Source organism: Leucopleurus acutus, assembly GCF_964270905.1.
Source record: "Leucopleurus acutus genome assembly, chromosome: 3".
Lineage (NCBI taxonomy): Eukaryota > Metazoa > Chordata > Mammalia > Artiodactyla > Delphinidae > Leucopleurus > Leucopleurus acutus.
Genome location: NC_139145.1, coordinates 81,915,357 through 81,942,038, shown reverse-complemented (window position 1 = coordinate 81,942,038; position 26,682 = coordinate 81,915,357). Strand labels below are relative to the sequence as shown.

At 37.9% G+C, this 26,682-nt stretch overlaps 1 protein-coding gene across 1 annotated transcript in view; it reads right to left on the bottom strand.

Moving 5' to 3' along the window:
- Nucleotides 1–9,623, bottom strand: part of CCDC112 (coiled-coil domain containing 112) — a gene marked incomplete at its 5' end in the record, with an annotated part of 28,248 nt that extends 18,625 nt beyond the window's left edge. The window contains one exon of the mRNA XM_082835550.1: nucleotides 9,507–9,623. Within this exon, the coding sequence (XP_082691676.1) occupies nucleotides 9,507–9,623 (117 nt within the window). The remainder of the gene's footprint in view (nucleotides 1–9,506) is intronic.
- Nucleotides 9,624–26,682: the final 17,059 nt, after the last annotated feature.

The following is a 26,682-nucleotide window of genomic DNA, read 5'->3' as shown; positions in this document are numbered from 1 at the left end:
ATATTAAATTTTTTAATTGAAGTATAGTTGATTTACAGTATTGTGTTAGTTTAGATGTACAGCAAAATGATTCTTACATTTTTTTCAGATTCTTTTCAATTATAGGTTATTACAAGATATTGAATATAGTTCCCTGTGCTATACAGTAAATCTCTGTTCTTTATCTATTTTATATATAGTGGTATGTATCCATTAACCCCATACTCCTAATTTATCCCTGCTCCCCCTCTTTCCCCTTTGGTAACCATACTTCTTTTGTTGTTTTTGTTTTTTCTGTGAGTCTGTTTCTGTCTTGTAAAACTTGATCTGTATTATTTTTTAGATTCCGCATATAAGCGATATCACATACTATTTGTCTTTCTCTGTCTGACTTACTTCACTCAGTATGATAATCTCTAGGTCCATCTGTGTTGCTGCAAATGGCAATATTTCATTCTTTTTTATTGCTGAGTAATACTCCAAAATGGCACTATTTTCTTAATTTCATTTTTGAATGGTCCATTACTACTGTATAGAAGTACAACTGATTTTTGTACATTGCTCTTGTTTCCTGCAAGTTCCTGCAAACAGCTGAACTTGTTTATTAGCTCTAATAGTTTTTTTGGAGGATTAGTTAGGACTTTTTATATACAAGATCATGTCATCTGCAAATAAGGATAGTTTTATTTCTTCTTTTCCAATCTGAATGCTTTTTGTTTTTCTTGCCTAGTTGCCTGGCTAGAATCTCCAGTGAATAAAGTGGTGAGAGTGGATATTCTTGTCTTATTCCTGATCTTATGGGAAGTCTTCAATCTTTTGTCATTAAGTATTATGTTAGAGGTTGGTGTTCACAGATGCCTTTAACAGGCAGAGGAGTTTCCTTCTATTGCTAACTTGTCGAATATTTTTATCATGAAAGAGTGCTGGATTTTTTCAGTTGCTGTTTCTGCATCTATTGAGATGATTATATGGTTTTTGTCCTTTATTCTATTAGTATGTTCTATTATGTTGATTGATTTTCATATACCTGGAATAAATCCCAACTAATCATGGTGTAAAATCCTCCCCTATGTTGTTAGGTTTGGCTTGATAGGGTTTTGTTGAGAATCTTTGCATTTGTATGCATAAGAGATACTGATCTGTTATTTTCTTTCTTGTGATGTCTAATTTTGGTATCAAGGTAACAATGGCCTTATAGAATGAGTTGAGAAGTGTTCCCTTCTCTATTTTATGAAAGAAATTTGTTATCAACAAAAAAAACCCTGACATTTATATTTACCTCTACATTTGTCTTTATTATTATATATTACAAATATATTTATATGTACCTTTATTATAATAATATATTATATTATCATACATTACCTTTATTATACCTTTACATTATACTGACTTTTATATTTACCTCTATATTTACCTTTACCAGTACTCTTTATTGATATTATTCTTCACTTGGATTTGAATTATTACCTAGTATCTTTTTACTTTTGCTCGAAGGACTTCCTTTAGTATTCCTTGTAGGGCAGATACGCTGGCAATGAATCCTCTCAGTTTTTTAAAATCTGGGATTGTCTAAATTTCTCCATTTTTTTCACTAAAGATTTTTACATTTTACTTGAGAAATGTGTGTAGAGAATACAATTTTTAAAAATTTGTTCATTAGCTTATAAGTATAATATAATCTTGATCATACGGGGAAATTATGTTTAGCTGAGGAAAATATGCTCCAATTCTGAGAAGTACTATACAGTTGACCCTTGAAAAATACAGATTTGAAGCAGGTGCACTTATACACAGATTTTTTCCAATAAATATACTGGAAAAAATTTTGGAGATTTGTGACAATTTGAAAAAAACAGACGAATCACACAGCCTAGAAATATCAAAAAAATTAAGAAAAAGTTAGGTATGTCATGAATGCATGAAATATATGTAGATACTAGTCTATCCTGACATAGGCATAAGGTGATAGTCATATAAAATTAATAATGCGTTAGTTTTCTTACTGTTTTATAACTTTGCTTTCAAAGAATTACATTACCGTACAGTATGCTTTTCTCTCTCTTAATTGGAGAAAGTGCCTAGCAGCCTAACATCACAGGTAAGTGGTTTTTGAAAAAAATGGAACAATGTTCCCAATGTTACATTATGCATATGATGATAATATTGTATGCCATAAAAATTTTATAATGATTCATTCACTGGTGTATAGGCTAGGCTATTGTGAAGCAAATGTATCGACTATATTAGGCTACCATAAAGCAGTCATATTGTTGCTCTTCATTATCAGTGCATGGACCATTATATTTGTAAATAAATATGAATTTCTTCTTCACATTATGTTTTCATTTTTGATGTCTAGTGTTAGTAATACATACAACATCTATAGTGTTTTGTATAAGACAATACTGATGTAGATACTGACTGGCAATTCATCTTATAAACAAATCATGTAAACTTACAGTATCGATAAGTACAGTACAGTACTGTTCATGTATTTTTGCCTCCTTATGATTCTCTTAGTAACATTTTACTTTTTCTAGCCTATTTAATTGTAACAATACAGTATAATGACTATATACAGTCATTATATGACTGTATACAATACAGTATAACAAAATATGTGTTAACTGACCAAAAGATCAACAGTAGGCTATTAGTAGTTAGGTTTTTGAGGCGTCAAAAGCTATACATAGATTTTTGACTATGCAGCGGTTGGTGCCTCTAACCCTCGTGCTGTTTAAGGGTCAAGTGCACTTACTTGTTCTAGTTATGTGAATTCCAGGGATGCGGACTTCTAGGAGAATTTACATGGGAGCCAATAGAGGACCTGTGCATATGTTTTCAATTTTCCATAGTCTACCATTATCCATTATATTTTACTGCCATTATATTTTGGGGACAATAGAGTGAAGATGTCCTTATAATTAGTGGCAGCAAATTTTGTAACCTAGGTTTCCATTTTATATGTTTTTTATGAAAAACAACTTGGCAAACAATAAAGTCTTTGGGTTTTACTAGGCTGTAAGGGATAAAACTATCTATATTTTTAACAAATCAACTCACTTAGAGCTTGAGTTAGCATGTTTCATTGGCAGAAACACTATGCTGGAAACAGAGCCCCTATTGAGATGTATATCTAATAACAGAAATCAAGGCAAATTATTTAATATCTTTAAGTCTCAACTTTATTTTTAAAGTTATTTTTATGAAAATATTTTATTGGATAAACTCCAAGCTCCCTTTGAACTCCAATCTCCTTTGATATTTAAATTGAGATATAATTGACATATAAGATTATATTAGTTTCAGATGTACAATATGATTCAATATTTGTATATATTGCAAAATGCTCACCACAAGTCTAGTTAGCATCCATTACCAGAGTTACAAATTGTTTTTCTTGTGATGAGAACTTTTTAGATCTACTCTCTTAGCAACTACTGTTAACTAGTCACCATGATGTACATTACATCCCCAGGACTTATTTATTTTATAACTAAGTTTGTACCTTTTGACCACCTTTATCCATTTTGCCCAGCCCCTATCCCCTGCCTCTGACAACCACCAACCTGTTCTTTGTACCTATGAGTTTAATTTTTTTTTTTTAGATTCCACATTTAAGTGAGATCATATGGTATTTGTCTTTCTCTGACTTATTTCACTTGACATAATGTCCTCAAGGTCCATCCACATTTTTGTAAATGGCAAGATTTCCTTCTTTTTATGGTTGAATAGTATTCCAGTGGTGTGTGTGTGTATCATATTTCCTTTATCCATTCATCATTAGCGGTCATAGGTTGCTTCCATTTCTTGGCTATTGTAAATAATGCTACAGTGAACACTGGGGTGCATGTATCTTTTCAAGTTAGTGTTTTCATTTCCTTCAGATAAATACCCAGAATCGGAATTGCTGGATCATATCGTAGTTCTATTTTTAATTATTTGAGGAACCCCCATACTGTTTTCCAGAGAGGCTAAACCAATTTATATCCCTACCAACAGTGCACAAGGGTTCACTTTTCTCCACATCCTCACCAACACTTGTCATTTCTTGTCCCTTTGATAACAGCTATTCTAAAATGTGCAGTTTTGATTTGCATTTCCCTGATGATTAATGATGCTGAGCATCTTTTCATGTACCTGTTGGTCATCTGTATGTCTTCTTGAGGAAAATGCCTATTCAGTTCCTTTGCCCATTTTCCAATCTGATTTTTTTTTTTTTTTTGCTATTGAGTTGTACAAGTATATACTTTGGATATTAACTCCTTATATGACTTGCAAATGTTTTCTCTCGTTCAGTAGGTTGGCTTTTCATTTTGTTGATGTTCCCTTTGCTGTGCAGAATCTTTTTAGTTTGATGCAGTCTCCTTCATTTTTAGACAATTACTTTTCTGGACACAGAATTCTTGGTTGAGAGTCCTTTTCTTTCAGCATTTTGACTATGTCTATCACTCCATGCCTTTGGAGTCCAAGGTTTCTGTTGAGAAACCAGTTTTTACTGAGGATCCCTTGTATGTGTTGAGTTGCTTCTCTGTTGGTGCTTTCAAGATTTTCTTTTTGTCTTTGTCTTTTCTACAGTTTGATTATAACATGTCTAGGTATGGATCTCTTTGAGTTTATTCTACTTGGAGTTCACTGAGTTCCAACAATGTGCAGATTCATATTTCACCCATCATTTCTTCAAATATTCTTTTCCCCCGTTTTCTCTTTCCTCTCCTTCTGGGACTCTCATTAGCTGTGACACTTGATGGTATCTCACAGGTCTCTAAGGCTCTGTTCATTTTTCTTCATTCTTTTTTTCTTTCTGTTCCTCAGTCTGGATAATCTGAACTGACCTATCTTCTGCCAGCTCAAATCTAGTGTTGAGCCCCTCTAGTGAATTGAGTTCTTGTATTTTTTAACTCCAAAATTTCTATTTGATTCTTTTATTATAATTTTTCTCTTTATAGATTTTTCTATTTGGTGAGACACCATTCCCATAGTTTGTTTTATTTCTTTAGAAATGGTTTCCTTTAGATTTTTGAACATATTTAAAGTAGATGATTTAAAGTCTTTGTCTATTATGTCCAACATTTGGTCATCTTAAGGGACAGTTTCTTTTTACTGTTCTGTTTTTTTTTAATTCTTCTGTGTGTGGACCATACTTTCTTGTTTCTTTGCACATCTCATAATTTGTCTGTCAAATACTCAACACTTTAAATAATATAATGTGGCAACTCTGAAAATGAGATTCTTTCCCCTCTCCCAGGTTTGTTGTTGTCCCTGTTTGTTTAGTCATTTTTCTGAACCAATTCGGTAAAGTCTGTACTCTTTGTTTGTGTGGCACTGAAATCCCTGTTTTGTTAGCTTAGTTGTCCGTGAACAATTGGTTGGTCAAAGATTTTCTTAGATGTCTTGAACAAATTAAGCCCCCAGTCTTTGCTGAGGTGGTCTAAGTACATGCTGGAGCATGCCATCAGTACTCGGGCAAGCAGTTTAAAACTCTACTTTAGCCTTCACTTCCTGTTGCACAGAGTTTCAAGACCAGCCAAAGGTGAGGGCTCAGGCCTTCTTAGGCCTTCTCTGGTTGCATTCATTTCCTATCACTACTATAACAAACTTACCAAAGATTAGTTTACCACAAACTTAACAACACAAATTTATTCTCTTACAATTCTGGAGGTCAAGTCTAAAATTAAGGTGTTGGCAGGACTGTGTTCTTTCTGGAGATTCAGAGGAGAATCTATTACTTCCTTACCTTTTTTTCAGCTTTTAGAGGCCACTTGCATTCCTTGGCTCATGGCCCCTTCCTCACATAACTTCACCCTCTTGCTTCCACTGTTACCTCTCCTACTGGTTCTGATCCTCCTGCTTCCCTCTTACAAGGACCTTTGTGAATATATCGGCCCACCCAGATAAACTCCCCATCTAAAGATCCTCAATTTAATCATATCTGCAAAGTTCCTTTAATCATGTAAGGTCACATATTCACAGGTGCTGGGGATTAGGATGTGACTATCCTTGAGGGGGGAGGGGGATTCTGCACTCTACCACACACACACAGCCCTATTCATGTGTGTGATCTTCTAGAGGAAATCCATTTTGAGTAATCATTTAAAGTCAGAAAAGTAATGTGCTTATTACTGAAGGACCACTCCAGGCAGCCAAATGCCATAAAATACAAGTCATCACAGGAAGGTCATTAGAAACAAATCAAACAGAAGACACAGTTCTATCTTGGTACAAAACCAGAATGTACACTAGGTGATACTGCTAGAGATACTTCAAAAAAGTTATAATTCAGCTGCTGGAAAGATCAAGAGGGAAAGGGCATCTGAGAGGACAATCAAGAGATTCATGGTCTTCGGCCTTGAAAGGCAATGGCTGAGGAGAATTATGGACAAATAATATACAAATATTAAAATGCATAGAGAGGGTACATTATTTCTTTCCAAAATGAATGAGAAATTCATGGGATTCCACACTCTATGGAGGTTGTAAAATAAAACACAATATAAAATAGTTCTAAAACTTCAAAGATAATTTTTCCAAAATAATTTAAGGAAACAGTTATGGACTGAATTATCACCCCCCAAATTCACGGGTTGAAGCCCTAGATTTGGAGAAGCAATTAAGGTTAAATGGGATCATAAGGATAGAGTCCTAATCCATTAGGACTGGTGTCCTTATAAAAACAGGAAGAGGGCTTCCCTGGTGGCGCAGTGGTTGAGAGTTGGCCTGCCGATGCAGGGGACGCGGGTTCGTGCCCCAGTCCGGGAGGATCCCACATGCCGCGGAGTGACTGGGCCTGTGAGCCATGGCCGCTGAGCCTGCGCGTCCGAAACCCGTGCTCCACACGGGAGAGGCCACAACAGTGAGGGGCCCACGTACCACAAAAAAAAAAAAAAAAAGAGGAAGAGACACCAGAAAACTCTCTCTCTCTGCATATGCACATGTGAGGACACAGCAAGATGGTGACTGTCTACAAGCCAGAAACTAACCCTGACAGCACCTTGATCTTGGACTTCCCAGCCTGCAAAATGGTAAAAAAGTAAACTTCTGTCATTTAAGCCATTCAGTCTGTGGTATTTTGTTATGGAAGCCCTAGCAGGCTACTATAGGAACTTTAGATATTTTGGCAGACATCTCTAATATCATGAGGAAAATTATCTCTTCTCAGGAAAACATTAGTTGGTTTCACTGTTAGAGTCATTAGGAATACTCATTCATGAAATCCTATGACAAATATCCAAGTTCAGTGCTAGGATGTAGAATTTGAGTGTATAGTGTGTATGTGTGTGTGTCTGTGTGTATGTGTATGTGGTATGTTGGGGGGAATACACAGAGGGATAACACATAGTTAAACTCCTCAAAAAGCACAGTATGGTACAGTAGAGATTCTAATTGTTTTTTTTTTTTTAAACCCAAACACACTTGAGAAATTCTACCTCACTACTGCTGTGACTGTCAGTCATGAGGCTCTGCCTTCCCTAAACTGGTGAGAGGGTATAAAGCAGGGTGTCTCAACCTCAGCACTACTGATATTTTTGACCAGGTAATTTTTTGTTTTGGGGGAGCTGTCCTTTGGCCTGTACCTACTAGATGCTAGGAGCACACACAAACACCCCACAGTCCCCCTGCAGCTGTGACAACCAAAACTGTCTCCAGACATTGCTGAATGTGAGAAACCGATGTCACAGTTGAAACAGCTCCACAGGTGATTCTGATCGAACACCAAGGAAGGCAAACCTCTGAGAATCACTGTAGTTGGCAAGAGTGTGCATTAGGCAACTTGTGAGAAATGCGAACCAGGAGGTTAAACATGGTTATAAGAATTTGGAGAACAAATCATTTTCAACTAAAGTAAGCCAGAGAGAGCCACCAAGAGGACTAAAACACTAGGGCCATACATTTTAAAAAAGATTTTAAAAGTATTTTAAATATATCTGAAAAAATTATGTATCTATTATGTATTTTTCTGTATTTTATATTTTTTTCCTGAGACATTTGGGCCAGAGTTAGAATAATAAAAAGAAATACAGAGGATGTGTGAGAAAATTTGTCTGAGGTGGAATTTCTTGAATTTCTTGAAACAGGTAAAGACACTGTATTTCCTTAGAGGAAGAAAATGATAGAAGCTGTCCTCAGCTCATAACAGCCTTCTTTCAGGTTTGGACTAATCCACAAATATTTAATGAGCATCTACTATGTTCCTGGACTAAAGAGGCACAGCTTTTGGTACTGGGAATACAATAGTGAATAAACTTCCAAAAGTTTCTTCCCTCATAGAGGGGAGGGTTTACATTCCCAGGCAGGGTGGAGAAAAATTTAAAAGTAAGCATAAAATATGTAATATATTATATGGTAATAAGTGCTATGGAGAAAAACAAAACCAGAAAAGACAACAGGGTGTGCTGGGTAGGGGGATTCAGTAAGGGGAGGTCAAGGAAAGAATCACTGAGCTGATGGCATTTGAACAAAGATATCTGAAGGCGGTGATGGTGCTGGCCATGAGACCATGAGCAAAGAGATTCCAAGCAGAGGGAAGAGCAACTGCAAAAATCCTGAGAGAGGAGTGTGCTCCACCTGTCTGAAGGCCCACCAGGAAGCCAGTATAGCTGCAGCCGACTCAGAGCAGGGGACTGGGGATGAGGTGACAGGGAGGTGGTAGGGGCAGCTCAGAGGCCCTGTGGATCACGGTAAAAACGTTTGTTTTTACTCTGAGGGATCTGAGCAGACAAGTGTCATTACTGGACTCAATCACCTGACTGTTGATAATACTTGAGGAAGGCAAGAGTGGAAGAATAGAAACCAACTAGGAAAGTATTTCTGCTGGGGGAGAAATGATGGTGTGGACCACCATGTGAGGTGGTGAGAAGAGTGGGATTCTGGACTTATTCCGAAGGTATAACAGACAGGAACTGCCCATGCTCTGGGATGTGGGCTGTGAGAGAAGGAGAGGTGCTCTTTGACCTGAGCAACTGGACCCAACAATTCTCCTTGGGGGATCCTCTGGTCCTCACTGCAGAGAAACGGGTCCTGAGAAGATCTCTGGAAACACATCAGCCTCAGACCATCCCATGTTTGACTCCTCCTTGTGTTCCCAGCGCTGATACAATAATACAGCAGCCACCAGTCACTGGGCACCGAATCTCTCTCCGACCAAGCATTGTACCAGGGGCTTCCCAGACAATGTGCACGGCTCGGGAAACTGCATATTATCAGTTCCAACGTTTAGATTAGAAACTGAGTCACCGAGAGGTTAAATATGTTCCTATCACACGCTAGGAAGAGGCAGAGCCAGCGTTTCCACCCAGATCTTCCTCCTCTCCAAAACCTCAAGAGAGGCGGCTCCGTAAAAGCAGTTAAACGCACAAGCGAACAAAGCGAAACGCTGGCGTGTGCCAGGCCCCGAGCAAAGGGAGGCTAACACCGCGCCTCCCGCCTCCCGGGGCCGCGCTGCAGAGCACACCTGTTCAGCCTGGGGCCCCGTCCAGCCTCTGGCGCCTGCAACCTCCCGGCCCACGTCTGCCTCCTCCATTTACCTGTTGCGGCACAGGCGTTGCTCCCACGCGGGTCCCGGTGGCCGCGCCCGCCCCGGCCACAGCCCCCGCTACAGCTGTGGCCGCCGCCGCCACCACGACCGTCGTCAGGGCGGCCATCTTTCCACACCGATCCGCTCGGTGCGCTGCGGCCCCCCAGGCCTGGGGTGGAGGGGTTCGGGCGTGGGGAGATTCTGGCTCTGCCGGGGCGGCAGGGTTCCCCCGGCAGGGAGAACGCTGCCGAGGTGCGGGGCGGGGCCGGAGCGCAGGGCGGGGCGGGAGTGCGGGGCGGAGGTGGGCCGCGGTGCAAGGCGGGGCGGGGTCGGGATCAGGGCGGGGCCCGAGCGCGGGCCGGAGCGCGGGCCGGTGGCGGGCTCGGCTTCGCTGTGCTCTGCGGCGCAGTTGTATTACAGTGCACGTTATCTACTCTTTATTTGGCAAAAAGTCTTTCTCCCCGGCCCCTGTCCCCTAACCACCGGGAAAATTCATTGTTTTTCACTGTCCTACTTAAATTTATTCGTGTTATATATAGATATATGATATACATAGATATCTATATATCCATAGAGAGATATACTTTACATAATAGAACTTCTTTCTAGGTTTCTACTAAGTTCTGGTGAAACTGAGTCTAAATTAAAAAACATTATTGATGAGCCTGAACAATATATTTCACATGTTCAAACAAAACACAGCATGCCCTACACTATCAGATATCAGACGCAGGGATGTCACACTCCTAGGACTTGGCCATTTAGAAGAGAGACTCCAAAGATACAGTGTTGGGAAGGTGGGGAAAAGCCAGAGATGACTCCTGCAGTCAAGGCATTGGCAACCAGTGGCAATTCAGCTGATTTGTGGATGCATTGCGTTTTCCTCCTTTAAAGGAATGTATTCATGCATTCATCGATTCATTAATTCAATCAATATCCAGCTGCTACTATATGCCAGACCTTGAGAATTAACTGTTGAATTAGACACACACACGAAGTTCCTTCTCTCCAAACTTCTATCAGGGAATTCAAACAAGTAAACAAACAGGGTGTTTATCGAGCACTTACTTTGTGCCAGTACTGTTCTAAACAATCTAGTGAAGTAGGTACTATTATCATTTTCATTTCACGGATAATGTTAAGTAACACAAGACCATATACAAGTAGGAACTGGGATATAAGCCTAACTGGTCTAACTCCAGAGACCATCCTGGTAGAGATGTTAAAACAGGCAGATGGAGTCCAGGAAAGAGACTAGAGTTAAATATATGAATTTGGTCTTCATCTCCAAGTAGAAAACATCTTAAAAAGTGAATGAGATTACTCAGGGAGAGTATAAATTGAAGTCCGGGAACTGAGGCCTAGAGCCCTCCAACACAGATGACACAGACAGGAGGAGTTGACAGGAGAGGTCTGTGAGAAGGGAGGAAAGCCGGAATCCTATGGAAGAAAGTGTTTCAAGAATGATCAACTGTGTGGTCTGCTGCCCAAAGGTTGAGTGACATGAAAACAGACAGCTGATGGTTGGATTTGACAATGAGGAGGCCACTGGCCACCCCACCCTGACAAGAGCACTGTCAGTGGGGTGGTGAGCCTGGCTGAGACAGCTGAGGAGATGATGAAGGTGAGGGGTGGAAATAATGTCTTTAGACAACTATTTTGATGATTCTGTGATGCAGGTGATCAGTGAAATGAGGTGGTAGCTTGAAGATGTGTGATCAAAGAAGATACATGTGGTGTGTGTGTGTGTATGTTTCAAGCTGGGGACTAGTGGAGGGCATCTGTACCTTGGAGTCTAGGTCACAGATGGAAAGTTTGATGTCTGAGAGGGGCACCTGCTCTTCCTTACTGGAGGGTTGCAGCACAAAGTGGTTGGTAGCTTTGGAGACAAAAGATGGGCTGCTCTCCTTTCCCCATGCACTAGAAGGAAGAGGGAAGCTTCCAGGTATTGAGAAGGTAAGACCTCTTTAATTTATGTACTTACCTTTCACCCAAAATGAGGCCTGTTGTCACAGCACTGTCTGAGTTCCTGTAACTGTTAGTCTAGAATAATCTGGTAGCCTCAAGGGAAAACAGTCAACCAATTACTTGAATTGAGTGGTCTCTGCCAGGGACAACACTGGATTGGATACTATAAGGGAATATATTAATAGTAACAACACGCAAGATGGCCACTTTAAGCTTTTTACTGTTTTATTAGGATGAAAAATTCCAAAAAATGATTAAGAATCTCGTAAACAGAAAACCAGAGCAGGCCTTTGCAACATGAAGATTAGGCAGCTGCCTGGGCCCTCACTTTGGGGCCCTTTCAGTGGCCAGAGCTACAGAATATATTCTCATTGTATAGTTTCATTTCTTACATTTTGTACCAATTCTAACAGTACATCAGAGGTTTGTCATTCCTTAATTTCTTTTATATTTGTATTTCTTTTCTCTTAAACACTAAAAATCTTGGTTCCTTAGAATATCAACATATTTACTTATTTGCTTTTTCTTGCAACAATTATGTAGTTTCAAATTACAATTCTGAAATTACCACTAACAGTAAACCTACTGAAAGAAGTTTAAGATCATTTTGTAGTTCCTTCTGCCCTTAGAATATGTCCTGCACAGGATATTCAGTCAGAGTGTTGTGTTCAAGAGTTTACTGAAATTTCTCTTTTCTGGGTGGTAACAGAATCTATTTTTAGGTAGTCAGATTCTTTTGATTGTATTTGTCTTCACTTTTAGTGTTTCCTCTATTTTTTTTTCTTTATAGTATCCTTTTTAAAAACTATGTAAAACATATGTAATGTATGTAAAGTCAAAATGATATGACATATTTAAGGAAATCTTGCCCCCAAACACACCCTCTCCATGGCCTTTTCAACTGATCCTCTATATGTGACCATTTTTTATTAATTTCTGGCTTGCTCTTTTACATTTCTTTTTGCAAAAATGAGTATATATATATGTGTTCTTATTTTTCCTTTTCTCTTACAAAAACATATTGTATTATTTTGCTAGTGCTGCCATAACAAAGTATCACAAACTGGGTGGTTTAAAACAATAGAAATGTATTCTCTCACAGTTCAGGAGGCCAGAAGTCCAAAATCAAGGTGGCAGCACAGTTGGTTCCTGAGTTCCTTCCTCTCCTGAGAGTGAGTTATCTGTTCCATGCCTCTCTCCCAGCACCTAGCACTCTCTCCCAGCACCTAGGTCACTAGCACCCTGTAGTATTCCTTGGCTGGTGGAAGCATTACTCTAGTCATTGCCTGTATGGTTGGATGGCCTTCTCTCCTATGTGTCTGTGTCTCTGTGTCGAAATTTGCCTCTTCTTATGAGGACACCTGTCATTGGATTAGGGCTCTCCCTAATCCCGTATGACCTTATCTTTACTTTATTACATCTGTAAAGACCCTGTTTCCACATAAGGTCACATTCACAGGTACTGGGCATTAGGACTTCAGCATATCTCCTTAGAGGACACAATTCAACTCATAACACACATATAATACTCTACACCTTACATTTTTCACTTAACAATATATCTTACAACTCGCTTGATGTAAGTTCACAGAAATCCTCCTCATTTTTTTAATGGATGCATAATACTCTATTTTACTCAACCAGGCATCTATTGACAGATGTTTGGGTTATTTCCAATCTTTTGCTGTGACAAGTATTGGGGAAGAAAAAATATTCCTCTACCTTTCTAGGTTCTTCTGAGAGTCTAATAATTAAATTGACATGACACAGATTAACAGGAGACAAATTTTAATTTCATACATATGGGAGTTCACAGAAACAGGAGACTCAAAGAAATGACCAAAGCAGGCAGCTTTTATACTTTTTAGACAAAGAAACAATTAATTTGTGAAGAACTGACAAAGACACTTAGGCTTGGGTATTAATTAGTGAAGAAACTAAGCAGAATTAGTTTACATAGCCTTTTCCACTCTGAATTTTCTATCCCTGGAGGTAAAAATGTCCCTAAGTCTTGGTGCTCAGAGGTTGCCTTTCAGATGGGAAATTTATTTCCTGCTTTCAGGCAGAAAGAGGGCAGGGTCAGGGAGTCCATCTTGCACTGGCTGTTTCTCAAGTAACTTGAACTCAAAGCAATCAATATGCCAAAGTAGCGTATTTTGGGGTGGCCTGCCCTGAACCCCATCACAAGTAATGATAAGTATTTCATATTTGGGGAAGTGTATCTTCAGTGGAATTGCTGAGTCAAGTGATAAATGCAAAGGCAATGTAGTTAGATATTGTTAAATTCCTTTCCATAGAAGTTGTACCATTTTGTACTCCAACTAGCAATGCCTGAGGGTGCCTGTTTCCTTATTATTTGCCATCACAGTATTTCTTCAAGTTTTTGTATTTTGGGCAATCTGAATAGGTGAAAAATGGTATCTCTCAGGAATTTTAATATACCATTCTCTTCTTATGAATGAAGCCTTTTTTCGTAAGTTGAAGAATGTAAGTTTTTTCTTTAAACTGTTCACATCTTTCCCCAATGGTATTTAGTCTTCCTCTTCCCAGTTTCTTTTTTTTTTAATAGATCTTTATTGGAGTATAATTGCTTCACAATATTGTGCTAGTTTCTGTTGCACAACAAAGTGAATTAGCCATATGCATACATATATCCCCATACCCCCTCCCTCTTGAGCCTCCCTCCCATCCTTCCTATCCCACCCCTCTAGGTCATCGCAAAGCACTGAGCTGATCTCCCTGTGCTATGCTGCTGCTTCCCACCAGCCAACTATTTTACATTCGGTAGTGTATATATGTCGATGCTACTCTCACTTTGCCCTCCCATCCCATGTCCTCAAGTCCATTTTCTATGTCTACCTCTTTATTCCTGCCCTGCAACTAGGTTCATCAGTGCCATTTTTTGTTTTTTCGATTCCATATATATGCATTAGCATATGGTATTTGCTTTTCTCTTTCTGACTTACTTCACTCTGTATGACAGACTCTAGGTCCATCCACCTCACTACAAATAATTCAATTTTGTTTCTGTTTATGGCTGAGTAATATTCCACTGTATATATGTGCCACATCTTCTATATCCATTCATCTGTCAATGGACATTTAGGTTGATTCCCTGTCCTGGCTATTGTAAATAGTGCTGCAATGAACATTGGGGTACATGTCTCTTTTTGCATTATGGTTTTCTCAGGGTATACGCCCAGTAGTGCGATTGCTGGGTCATATGGTAGTTCTATTTTTAGTTTTTTAAGGAACCTCCATACTTTTTCCATAGTGGTTGTATCAATTTACATTCCCACCAACAGTGCAGGAGGGTTCCCTTTTCACCACACCCTTTCCAGCATTTATTGTTTCTAGATTTTTTGATAATGGCCATTCTGACTGGTGTGAGGTGATACCTCATTGTAGTTTTTATTTGCATTTCTCTAATAATTAGTGATGCTGAGCATCTTTTCATGTGCCTCTTGGCCATCTGTATGTCTTCCTTGGTGAAATGTCTATTTAGGACTTCTGCCCATTTTTTAACTGGATTGTTTGTTTTTCTGATATTGAGCTCCATGAGCTGTTTGTATATTTTGGAGATTAATCCTTTGTCTGTTTCATTTGCAAATGTTTTCTCCCATTCTGAGGGTTGTCTTTTTGTCTTGTTTTTGGTTTCCTTTGCTGTGCAAAAGCTTTTAAGTTTAATTAAGTCCCATTTGTTTATTTTTGTTTTTATTTCCATTACTCTAGGAGGTGGGTCAAAAAAGATCTTGCTGTAGTTTATGTCAAAAAGTGTTTTTCCTATGTTTTCCTCTAAGAGTTTTATAATGTCTGGTCTTACATTTAAGTCTTTAAGCCATTTGGAGTTTATATTTGTGTATGGTCTTCCCAGTTTTTAAGAGCTCTTTATCAATTAGGTGATTGTTATATAATTTTTTCATATAAATTGAAAATATTTTCTTCTAGGTTTTTAATTTGTTTAGTGACTTTTGCTTTTTTTTTTTTGGCTTTGAAAAAGTTCTTTCTATTTTTATGTAGTCAAGTTTGTCAATGTTTTAGTATTTTCTTTGATGCTTCTGGATTTGTAATCATAGTTGGAAAGGCTTTTCTCACTCCCAGTTTATAAAGAAATGAATCCTTGTGTTCTTGTACAGTTTTACTTTTTACATTTAGATATCTGGATAATTTGGATTTCATTCTGATATCCAGGATGAGATATGGATTCAATTTTACTTTTTCCCAAAAGGCTACCTGGTTATGCCAAAAATATTTATTTAAAACAGTATATTTCCCCAGTGATTGAGGTGTCACTTAACTTTTCACATATAATTGTTCTATTTTGAATTTTTTGCCTATTCTATCATTCTGTATATCTAGTTATGTATCAGTGAACATGCTTTTCTTGTTTATAGGGAAATTATACAGTGTTTTAATATCTTACAGGGCTAGTTCCTCTCATTGTTCTTGTTTTTGGGTTTCCCTTCCTTTTCCTGCTTACTCATTTCCCAAAAGAACTTTAGACTCAACAGTCTACTTTAAGAGAAAAATCTCAATATTTTTAATGGAATCACATTAAATTTCTTTATTAACTTGGGAAGAATTAACATAAGTATGATGTAGAGTTGCCCTACCCATAAACGAGGGATGCCTTTACATTTGTTCCAGTCTACTTTTGCATCTTTGAAGAGTAAACATTTTAAGCTTATTCCTAAGTTTAAAAAAATATTCTCTTGCAACTACAAGTGTGATTTCCGCTCCCTTGACATCATCTAGCTAGTTATTCTTCGGATATATGAAACTATTGATTTTTCTTTATTAGTTTTTTATGCTGCTACTTTAATCAATTCTCTTAATTTTGGTTTTATTTTTAGAATGATTATCTTAGGGTTTCCTTTTATTCTATTACATTATCTGCAAACAGAGATCATGTTATCGCTTTCTTTCCAATTCTCACACTTCTTCCATACAGGAAGATGGAAGAAGGCTGTCAAACCTAAATGTCCATCAACAGAGGAATGGATAACGAAGATGTGGTACACATATACAACAGAATATTACTCAGCCATAAAAAGGATTGAAATTGGGTCATTTGTAGAGATGTGGATGGACCCAGAGACTGTCATACAGAGTGAAGTAAGTCAGAAAGAGAAAAACAAATATCGTATATTAACGCATATCTGTGGAATCTAGAAAAATGGTATAGATGATCTTATTTGCAAAGCAGAAATAGAGACACAGACGTAGAGAACAAATGTATTCATACCAAGGGGGAAGGGGTTGGGAGGAATTGGAAGATTGAGATTGATATATATACACTATTGATACTATGTATAAAATAGATAACTAATAAGAACCTACTGTATAGCACGGGGAACTCTACTCAGTGCTCTGTGGTGACCTAAATGGGAAGGAAATCCAAAAAAGAGGGGATATATATATATACGTATAGCTGATTCACTTTGCTGTACAGTAGAAACTAACACAACGTTGTAAAGCAACTATACTCCAATAAAAATTAACTTAAAAAGAAAGGCTTTCAATTTGGGTTCCCCTGAAGTCAGATCATGAAACTAGGACTTAGAAGAGGCAAATATTTTGCTTTAATAATTATGTAAAGATCACTATTGCAAACTGAACAATGGTGGAGCAGTTATGATCCATCCCAAAGCTACATAATAATATGCTGGAAAATGTGTGGAATTGCTCCAGACAGTTAGGCAAAATCAAATAGACTCTTATGCCTGGGCACCAGATTTATTCTTTTATATAGGCTTAATTATTAACAAAATATTTGTATTACTGTCGTAAATACACTAACAAATGGATAATTTTATGGTGAGCTATAGAATTCACCAGTATAAACTGACAGGTCTGGAATAAGGTTGCTTCATATTGACTTCTGAAATCAGAATAAAAGCTAATCAATAAGGGAACCCTCTTGCACTGTTGGTGGGAATGTAAATTGATACAGCCACTATGGAGAACAGTGTGGAGGTTCCTTAAAAAACCAAAAATAGAACTACCATATGACCCAGCAATCCCACTACCGGGCATATACCCTGAGAAAACCATAATTCAAAAAGAGTCATGTACCACAATGTTCATTGCAGCTCTATTTACAATAGCCAGGACATGGAAACAACCTAAGTGTCCATTGCCAGATGAATGGATAAAGAAGATGTGGCATATATATACAATGCAATATTACTCAGCCATAAAAAGAAATGAAACTGAGTTATTTGTAATGAGGTAGATGGACCTAAAGTCTGTCATACAGAGTGAAGTCAGAAAGAGAAAAGCAAATACTGTATGCTAACACATATATATGGAATCTAAAAAAAAAAAAATGGTTATGAAGAACCTAGGGGCAGGATGGGAATAAAGATGCAGACCTACTAGAGAATGGGCTTGAGGACATGGACGGGGGGAAGGGTAAGCTGGGACAAAGTGAGAGAGTGGCATGGACATATATACACTACCAACTATAAAATCAATAGCTAGTGGGAAGCAGCCGCATAGCACGAGGAGATCAGCTTGGTGCTTTGTGACCACCTAGAAGGGTGTGATAGGGAGGGTGGGATAGGGAGGGTGGGAGGGAGGGAGATGCAAGAGGGAAGAGATATGGGGATATATGTATATGTATAGCTGATTCACTTTGTTATAAAGCAGAAACTAACACACCATTGTAAAGCAATTATACTCCAATAAAGATGTTAAAAAAAAAAAAAAAGGATACCTCTTGATATCCCTAATGGAAAAAAAAAAAAGCTAATCAATATTACTTATGTAAGGGGTGATAACTTCCTCCACAATTTTTATTCTCAAATAAAAACAGTTGAACTCCTTCCACTGACCTTTAAATGACTATCCCTATACAAAATGTTCAATTGTTTAAACTTAACTATATTTATAGAAACTGAAAAGAGAAAGTTGTGTAAAGACTTCCCAGTCTTTCAGCTCTTTTTTTATAGTTCCTCAGCAATATCAGAGTTCCCTAATCAGATACTCTCCAACAGATTGTCAGTTCCCTGATAGGGCAAAAATATTTATTGTTGAACAATAACAACAACAACAGCCAAAGCAACAACAGTGAATCTTTACACCAAATGTAGCTGTTAAGACAATTTAAAGGTAGGTCTAGATAAAAGGAAAAAATGTGAATATTTACTTTAAAAATAATAATCCTTACTTTTGATGGCCTATCATGTGCCAAACACTCTTAACAACACACACAGCTACTCTTTGCTGTAAATAAATAAAGTCTGAGAATCTTAGTCAATAAACTTTCTAAGATAATACAGCTAGAATATGGCAGAGCCAAGCATCAAGCCTGGATCTGACTTAATAGTTAAAACTTATTTTCCTAAAGCAAAAAAAAACTCCAAGTCTATTTTTCTTCTTTTGAAAAATAATTTTTTTCCTGGAGGCCAGTAGAAAATAAAGAAGATAATCACTTGTGTTTGAATGGATGTTGATTATTCTTTTGCAGGTAGTCCCAGGTTTACATCCTTCAGATCAGACTCAGGGAAATGAAAAATCTTCAGTATGGTTGACAGTTTTATGACTATACCATTTAGTCCCAATAGAGCACTTTTCCCTGAAAATTCAAACCCATTTGATGAACATGAACCTATCGTTAAAAAATTAATTTCAGAAGTTATCACAGGGTCATTCTTCTACAGTTAGATAGAAAATTAAACTCATATATCATCTATATATTCCCTTGGATTTATGGGAAAATTTTCAGGAACTCCTAGCTCACAGGAACAAAATAACTTTTCAATTAAGTATTTATACTCTTGCTTGAGAATTTTAAATCAAAAACAGATCTCTGTATATAAATGTGGAAGTTAAGGAATTGTACATCATGAAAATGATAAAGAAAATATTACTGAATGGTTGGGACTTCTGTAATGTTTGAGATTTTTGACAATTATCATGTATTAATTTGAGCAGCTGTACTGGCTGCCTCCAGGCTTCCTTTTATGTGAGAAAAAGAACTATTTTTAAAACCAGTGCTTTTTGAATTTTTGTTAAACATAGACTGAGATAAACTTAACATTTTAACACTAGCTGGTGCTTATAACACCAGTAAATGTCTAGTGATGGGCATAATCTGGAGCACAGAGACACTGTATGGCTTGCTCACGTTGGAAGGAAAATCAACAAGCGTTAGGCCATTATCAGGGAAAGACTGTAGACACCAAACCAGGTTTCCAAGGACAGGGAAATACAAGGAAGTGCCATTCTGACTTGGGCATGGAAGTAGGCAGCACTGAAAGACTGCTCAGAGGGTGTTACACAACTGTCTGCAGGAAGTACTTGGTGGAAAAACCTCAGTGGAATCAAAAGAGAAAGAAAGAAAGAAAAAAGGAAAGGTTTTGGTTTTGTACAAATATGTAAAGCCAAGCGTGTGCCTGACTTGGCTATATTGGTCAGTGTAAATGAATAAGACATAATGACTAGTTCTTGCAGATTTCTTTCCCCTGCCTATCAATATTTCTGCAAGGACTAGTTCTTAGCTGGGGAGGCAGGGATGTTCACTTTCTTGGCAGAGCTTGGGACTGTAGCTGTCAGACACCTACATCAGAATTGCTCTCCTTCTTTAAGGCTGCCAAGCCACAGGGAGACTACCTGGAGAAGGTCACAGACAAGGGGCTTTCAATAAAGAGTAGACTAGATGACAGATTTATAAGGTAATTCTACTTGACATATCCTGAACTCTATTCACTGAAAACAGGGACTATATTTTATAACACTCATGAAATATTCACAAAGATGACCATATATTTAGGCCACAAAAACCTCAGTAAATGTCAAAAAGCAGAAATAATGCAGATATAATTCTCTGGTCATGAAAGAAATCAACTGAGAAGACAGAAAGACCCTATCACATAAAATTTTTAAAATCCTGAGTCAAAGAGGATATCAAAACTAAAATTGCAATTTAATTAGAAAACATTGGTAACATTACAAACCAATATCCAAGTAATACAGCTAAAGCCATCCTCAGCAGAAAATTAGCAGTTTCAGTAGTTACCTTAATAAATAAGAAAGAATAAAAATAAATGAACTAACCATCTAGCTGAAGAAGATAGGGGAAAAAATAATCAATAATCAAAAAAGGAAAAAAGGAGAAATGAATTAATGTGAAAGAAAAAAATAATAAAATAAAAACCAGAGGAATGATAATCCTAATGAATAAATTTAACCAGTTAAGACAGATTAACCACTAGCTAACCTGATCAAGAATTAAAATTAAGAAAGCACAAATATACATAATAAAAATACAAAGAAAAGAATCACAAGAGACTATTTTTTTCGATTATCTGCAAATAAATGTGAAGATCCAGATGAAATGAATCATTTTTCTAAGAAAACACCGTTTACTAAAGTTGGCAAATTAAAAATCTAAACATTAAAAACCTAAGAAAAAGGAAAAAATTGTTAAAATGGTAGGCTCCCAAAGAGCACCAGGCCCTGAGGGCTTCATAGGCTGATTTTAGGAAATTTTACAGAATAAACAGACTCTAATGCTTTTTAAACTGTTCCAGAGCAGAGACAAAAAGAGGAAAACTTCCGAATTCTAATAACAGTAGCATACGTTTGTTACCAAAAACTGACAGCAATAACACGAAAAGCAAGCTACTGACAAAAATCAGTTATGAATATTGATGCAGAAAATGTTTACCAAGTTTCAGCAAACTGAATCCAGCAGCATCTTAGAAGAATTAAAGGAAAACTAGTTCCCCCCACTCCCAGTATCATAAGAATGATTCAGTTTCATTTCCTATGTTAGGAAGTGGTTGGGTACAGTTGGTTGGCTCACTCAGCATCTATTTCAGCCTCTTTTTAGTGTGCCATGTATACTGCAGAGGCTGGAAAGCTCAGAACCCTCATTTCCCAGGCTCCCTTGCAGCTAGGTTCCTCAATGTAAATTATGTTTTACTAATCAGATACACTTGTGTGAAATTCGATTTCAGAACTCATTTAAATAGGGGAAGACATAGTAGCAAGGCACACATTTTGCTGGGACATATTATAGCAGACATAGTAAAACTCTGCAGCTGACAGTTCTAGCATTAGTTTTCTGATTCAGAGGTGACAGATAAGAAGGTGTGTTCTGGCAGCTAAGAATTCTGGTGGCAACTTCTCGTTCCCAGATCACATTAAGATGGTGTGTTCCTGGAGCTAATGGTGGGACCATGACTTTCTACTGTGGCAGAGGGAGCAGGTCTCTTGGTGGGCCAGTTCTACAGTGTGGATTTGGGAGTTATTTCTAGAGAGCTTGAACCTCTAGCTCTCCACTGATTTATAAGCAGTTCACCCCGTGTATTAAATCCCTTTCTGTTTTCTGCAAGTGAACTCTGAATGATAAAACAGATTAAAAGAAAGAAAAAATGTACAATTTTCTTCAAGTATGCGGGAAAGGCATTTGATAAATTTCAGTATCCATAATTAATTTTTAAAAATCTTCATAAAATAGGAAAGATCCATATTTCTTAAAAGCCAGCATTATGTTTAATGAGGAAACATTAGAAGTATTCCCATTAAAATCAACAGCAATACAATTATGTCTACAGTCACCACTATTATTTAGCATAACTCTAGAGGTTTAACCAATGCAATAAGACAAGAGAAAGATATAAGAGGTATAAACATTGGAAGAGAGGTACATTTATTACTATTTATAGATAATTGTATACCTGGAAACCCCAATAAACTCAATTAAAAATCTGTTGCAAACAGTATGAGGACTTATGAGATGGATGGGTATCAAATTAGTGTGCAAAATTTAATTGCTTTCATCTATACAAACAACCAGTTAGAAAACATCATGGACATGTCAATTACATCTCAAAGTTAAAAAAGAAAACATAATGGAAATAAAGACCAAAATTGCAACAGCAAAAAAGGAAATATCTAAAAATAAACTGAAACATAGTGCTTAACAAAGACAACATTTTAAATTAGTAACTCTTTCAGAGAGGACTTACACAAAAGGATAACTTTCATACCCATGCATGTCTGAAAATGCTTTTATCTTGCTCATACCTGAAGGAGAGCCTGATTCGGTAGTGGACTCTAGATAGAAAGAAATTTTCCCTCAGAATGTTGAAGATATTGTTCTCTTGTCTCTTTTATCCAGTATAGCCACTGAGAAGTCCAATAGCAATCTGATTCTTGTCCATCTGTAGCTAATCTCTTGCTTTAATTTTGAAGCTCTTTAAAAAAGCAAAATCAATAGTAAATCACTTTGCTATTTACTGTCAGAGGTTTGAGCAGAACTCAAAGCCTGCCAAATCCAGCAGAGCACTGGAGTGTTCTCTCCATTACATCTGATACCATAATGCCTACTTAATGCAGAAAATATAATGCCAAAATTGTAAGCAAAATTAATCTTCAACCAATTCAGCTCATATTCTTTAATGATTTCCTCCCAAAGACATTTGAGAACCTCACCTTTCCTAAACTACAGAGAACTGCATTTCAGTTTTTATCCACCAGATGTCACCTGAGAAACAATAAACAACAGTGGGGAGTCTATATTTGATTCTTTGCAAAAGAATAATGTTTTCATCTTTTATGCATAAAAATTAGAATGTTCTTGCTAGGATATACCAGCAGTAGGGATATGAAGGCACATACCAGTTAAAACCCAGACAGAAAAGTAAAAACATTTACTCTCATATTCAGATTCTCAAATATAGTCAACTGACATTCAAGTCTTTTAAATAGATTGAGTTTCCCAAATTTTATACTAAATATAAGAGTTCTTTTTAGTGAAAATTGTTAGAATAGCTTTTAATACTAATTTCTACATAATGTAAGTTAAAAAACTCAACTACTCATACTAGACTGTAAGCCAAAAGAATAGATACTACTAACTCTGAAGTTCACAAACTCATTTTTACCAACAGTCTCATTCAGACTTCAATAATCTATTATCCCCTGGTGTGTGTGATGAGACTCCTTAAATGATCTACAAACCCTGTGTGATCTGGCCCTGACCACCGTTCTTGTTTCCCACTCTTTCTCTCCTGGTTCTCCAGCTACCCTGGGCCTCATTCAGATCCCCAAATGTGCCAAGTATCCCTTTGCCTATGTTGGCAGTGCAATCTAGAGTGAACCTCTAACCCTCCCTTTATCTTATTAGTCATGATCCTTCTGCACACGGTTTGAATGTCACTTCCCAAGGAAGCCTTCTTTGGCCACCTCCACCCCTACCGAAATTTGGATCCCTTCCTTCATTAACAGTTGTCAGCATTTGATTTGATCTAGAGAGTAGCCTCCATGGGGCACCCATATATTTACCATCTGGTCATCAGTAGTGCTTAATAAATATAAATAAATTTATATTTACTTATTTGTAAATAAATAATGTTTAAAATTTATTTAAAGAAAGAATTACTGAATATGGATTACAATGTTTGTACACCTCCCCCATTAGAATGCAAGTTCCATGAGGAATGAGCTTAGTTCTGCTCACTGTTGCATCCTTAGCCCAACACAAGCCCATTGCAGGCATCAATAAACATCTGTTAAATGGATCCATGAATAAATGAGTAGATATCTTCTACACAAAAAATTAGAACACATTTGGACACATACATGAAATGAGGATTAACTTTAGACAGGGCTGCCAAACACGGGAACAATTAAATGTCTTTTTTAACAGCTATTTTTGTCCACTGGCCAAGTGGTATGTGGATGACAAAAACACTGGTCACCTATGAGGCAAGTTCTAGGTGAAATTACACTTCACTTATGTTTTTTAGTAGAAATTTTGTTTCTTATCACCCTCACTCACTCACTTAGGAACCAAGAAAAAATACAACACTAAATCCTTTTATAGGGTTTTCTTCTTTCCTGGAGAAATTACTGGGATTTGTCAAGTAGAACAGTGCAGTGCAATTATTGACTATCTCTTAGGTGGGTGCAAGGGTGAAACAACTCTTCCACCCAGCCAAGGGCTTAGATGGGGGATTTTTCCAGGCACTGCCACAACATGGCACAGGGATCCTGAATGGAATTATTCAACCAGTTATTCCACATATATTAATCACATATTCAACAGCTATTTTTAAATTGAGTACTCATTATGTGCCAGTTATATTGATTTAAGCCAGGGCTGCAAAGCCAAATGAGACATGGTCCTTGTCCCCAAGAAGCTTACTATCTTTTAGGAAAGACAGGCTTTTAGGGAAGACCAATAGCTGAAGTCCAGCATGGCCCACATAAATGCGATGTACAGGGTACCATAGGAATATACAGCTCAATGTAAATTAGATTTGGGTCGGGGGTCAAGACAGTTTCCTTAAAGAGGAGACACCCAAGATTAGTCTTCAAGGACAAGAAACATTTAACTGTAAAAATAAAGAAAAGGCAAACAGTTTTTTTTTTTTAATAAATTTATTTAATTTATTTATTTTTGGCTGTGTTGGGTCTTCGTTGCTGCACGCAGGCTTTCTCTAGCTGCAGTGAGCGGGGATTACTCTTCGTTGCAGAGCACGGGCTCTAGGCACATGGGCTCAGTAGTTGTGGCACGTGAGCTCTAGAGCTCAGGCTCAGTAGTTGTGGCGCACGGGCTTAGTTGCTCCGCGGCATGTGGGATCTTCCCGGACCAGGGCTCGAATCCATGTCCCCTGCATTGGCAGGCGGATTCTTAACCACTGTGCCACCAGGAAGCCCCAAATAGCTTTTTAGAAGAGAAAATAACCTGAGGGAGGGCTCAGAGAAATGAGACACTATGGCTTGTTTAGGGAATTAGAAGAGAGTTAACTAGAAGCTAGGAGACTCTCAAAGACAAGTTAATTCCTCCACTCCCACTCTCACAACCCAACCTCCCGGTGAATTTTTCTTCCTTTCTTTCTTTCTTTTTTGTTTGCGCATGAGGAAAAAATAGAGACAGTAGAAAAGTTTTCAACATGAGTGACAGTTATGGCAAACGCAGGTTTTCAAATCAGCACGAGCTACTATTACTAGTTTTCTAGAGAAAATAATTGAAGCTGGTCTTAGAGACCAGGCAAAGACTCTAGTGAGAACACACTGCAACTGCAAGAGATGCTCTTGTAGCCTGGGCTGCAAGAAACCAGAGCCTAAGGGAAAAGCTGATGAGCTGCCACTTTCTAGGGAGGTATAATCTCAGGGAAACAAGAGTGAGGGGAAAAGGAGTGAGGCAGAGGCAACGTGAGGGAGGCTTCAGTCAGCCTGTGGTTGGTAACGAGTATAGTTAATGCTCCATCTCATGCGATGTGTTCAGTAAGACCAGATAAGCTATTGCATCTCAAGGCAGCCCATCAGGAGAAGGGAAGGGAAAGGAATCTATCTCTCAGCTCTTTCCCACTCCTCACTTGCCATTGGTCAACAGTGGGGCCTGTGGGGCATTAACTACCCTGGAAAGGCATGACTCAGTGTCTCCAGGCACCAGGGGGAAGCTGAGGTTATACTGCTTTACTGAAGTAGGCATTTGTCATGTTTTTTGGCTACTCATTATCTTTGGGCTTATGTTATATTTGGAGAATGTCCAAATATAGGGTCCAGGTTCTGTCAGTCAGACCCACTTGACTGAGAACTCCATGGGGAAGTGAGCAAGGTACCTCACGCAATCCATCATGGCAGGTGGAGGGAGAAGCAGCACCTCCGAGAGACCATGACCAGAGGTCCTAGCAGTAGCCTCTAGGGTCCGCCACTGGGGGCAAGAGATGAGCTGTCTAGGCCTAGGGACAGTGAGGTATCCCCTAGGACCATCCTCCTATGTAAGCTGCATGTAGCTCCTGGTCTCAGAGCATCATAGTTGATTCTCTGGTCCTCACCAGGATTCTGAGAACTACTTAAAACCTTTAATAAAAAAACTATTTTTCCCTTAAACTAGAATGTGTTTTGTTTTTTGTTTTTGTTTCGTAAATCAAGGACCCTGAAGGATTCATGCAGCCTAAAAATAAATTTGGGGTTGTCTTTAAATTATGACATACTTCTAATCCTAGATTTGCTCATTTATGTGAAACATGTCTCATTAATTTCTATTCCATATCCTATAATCAAAGAATTCTAGAATCATAGAAAGATCCTTTTAGAGACTATTATGTTTTATCACTCACCTTTGGCTTTGAGCAAATCTTCATATCACTCCCACACCCATTTGAGGGAACGGAGTTTCTCCTGAAATAAACAAACCAACAAAAGGTAGTTTATACTAGCTGAAATGTCTTTGTGTCAGCCATGCATTGAGTAGG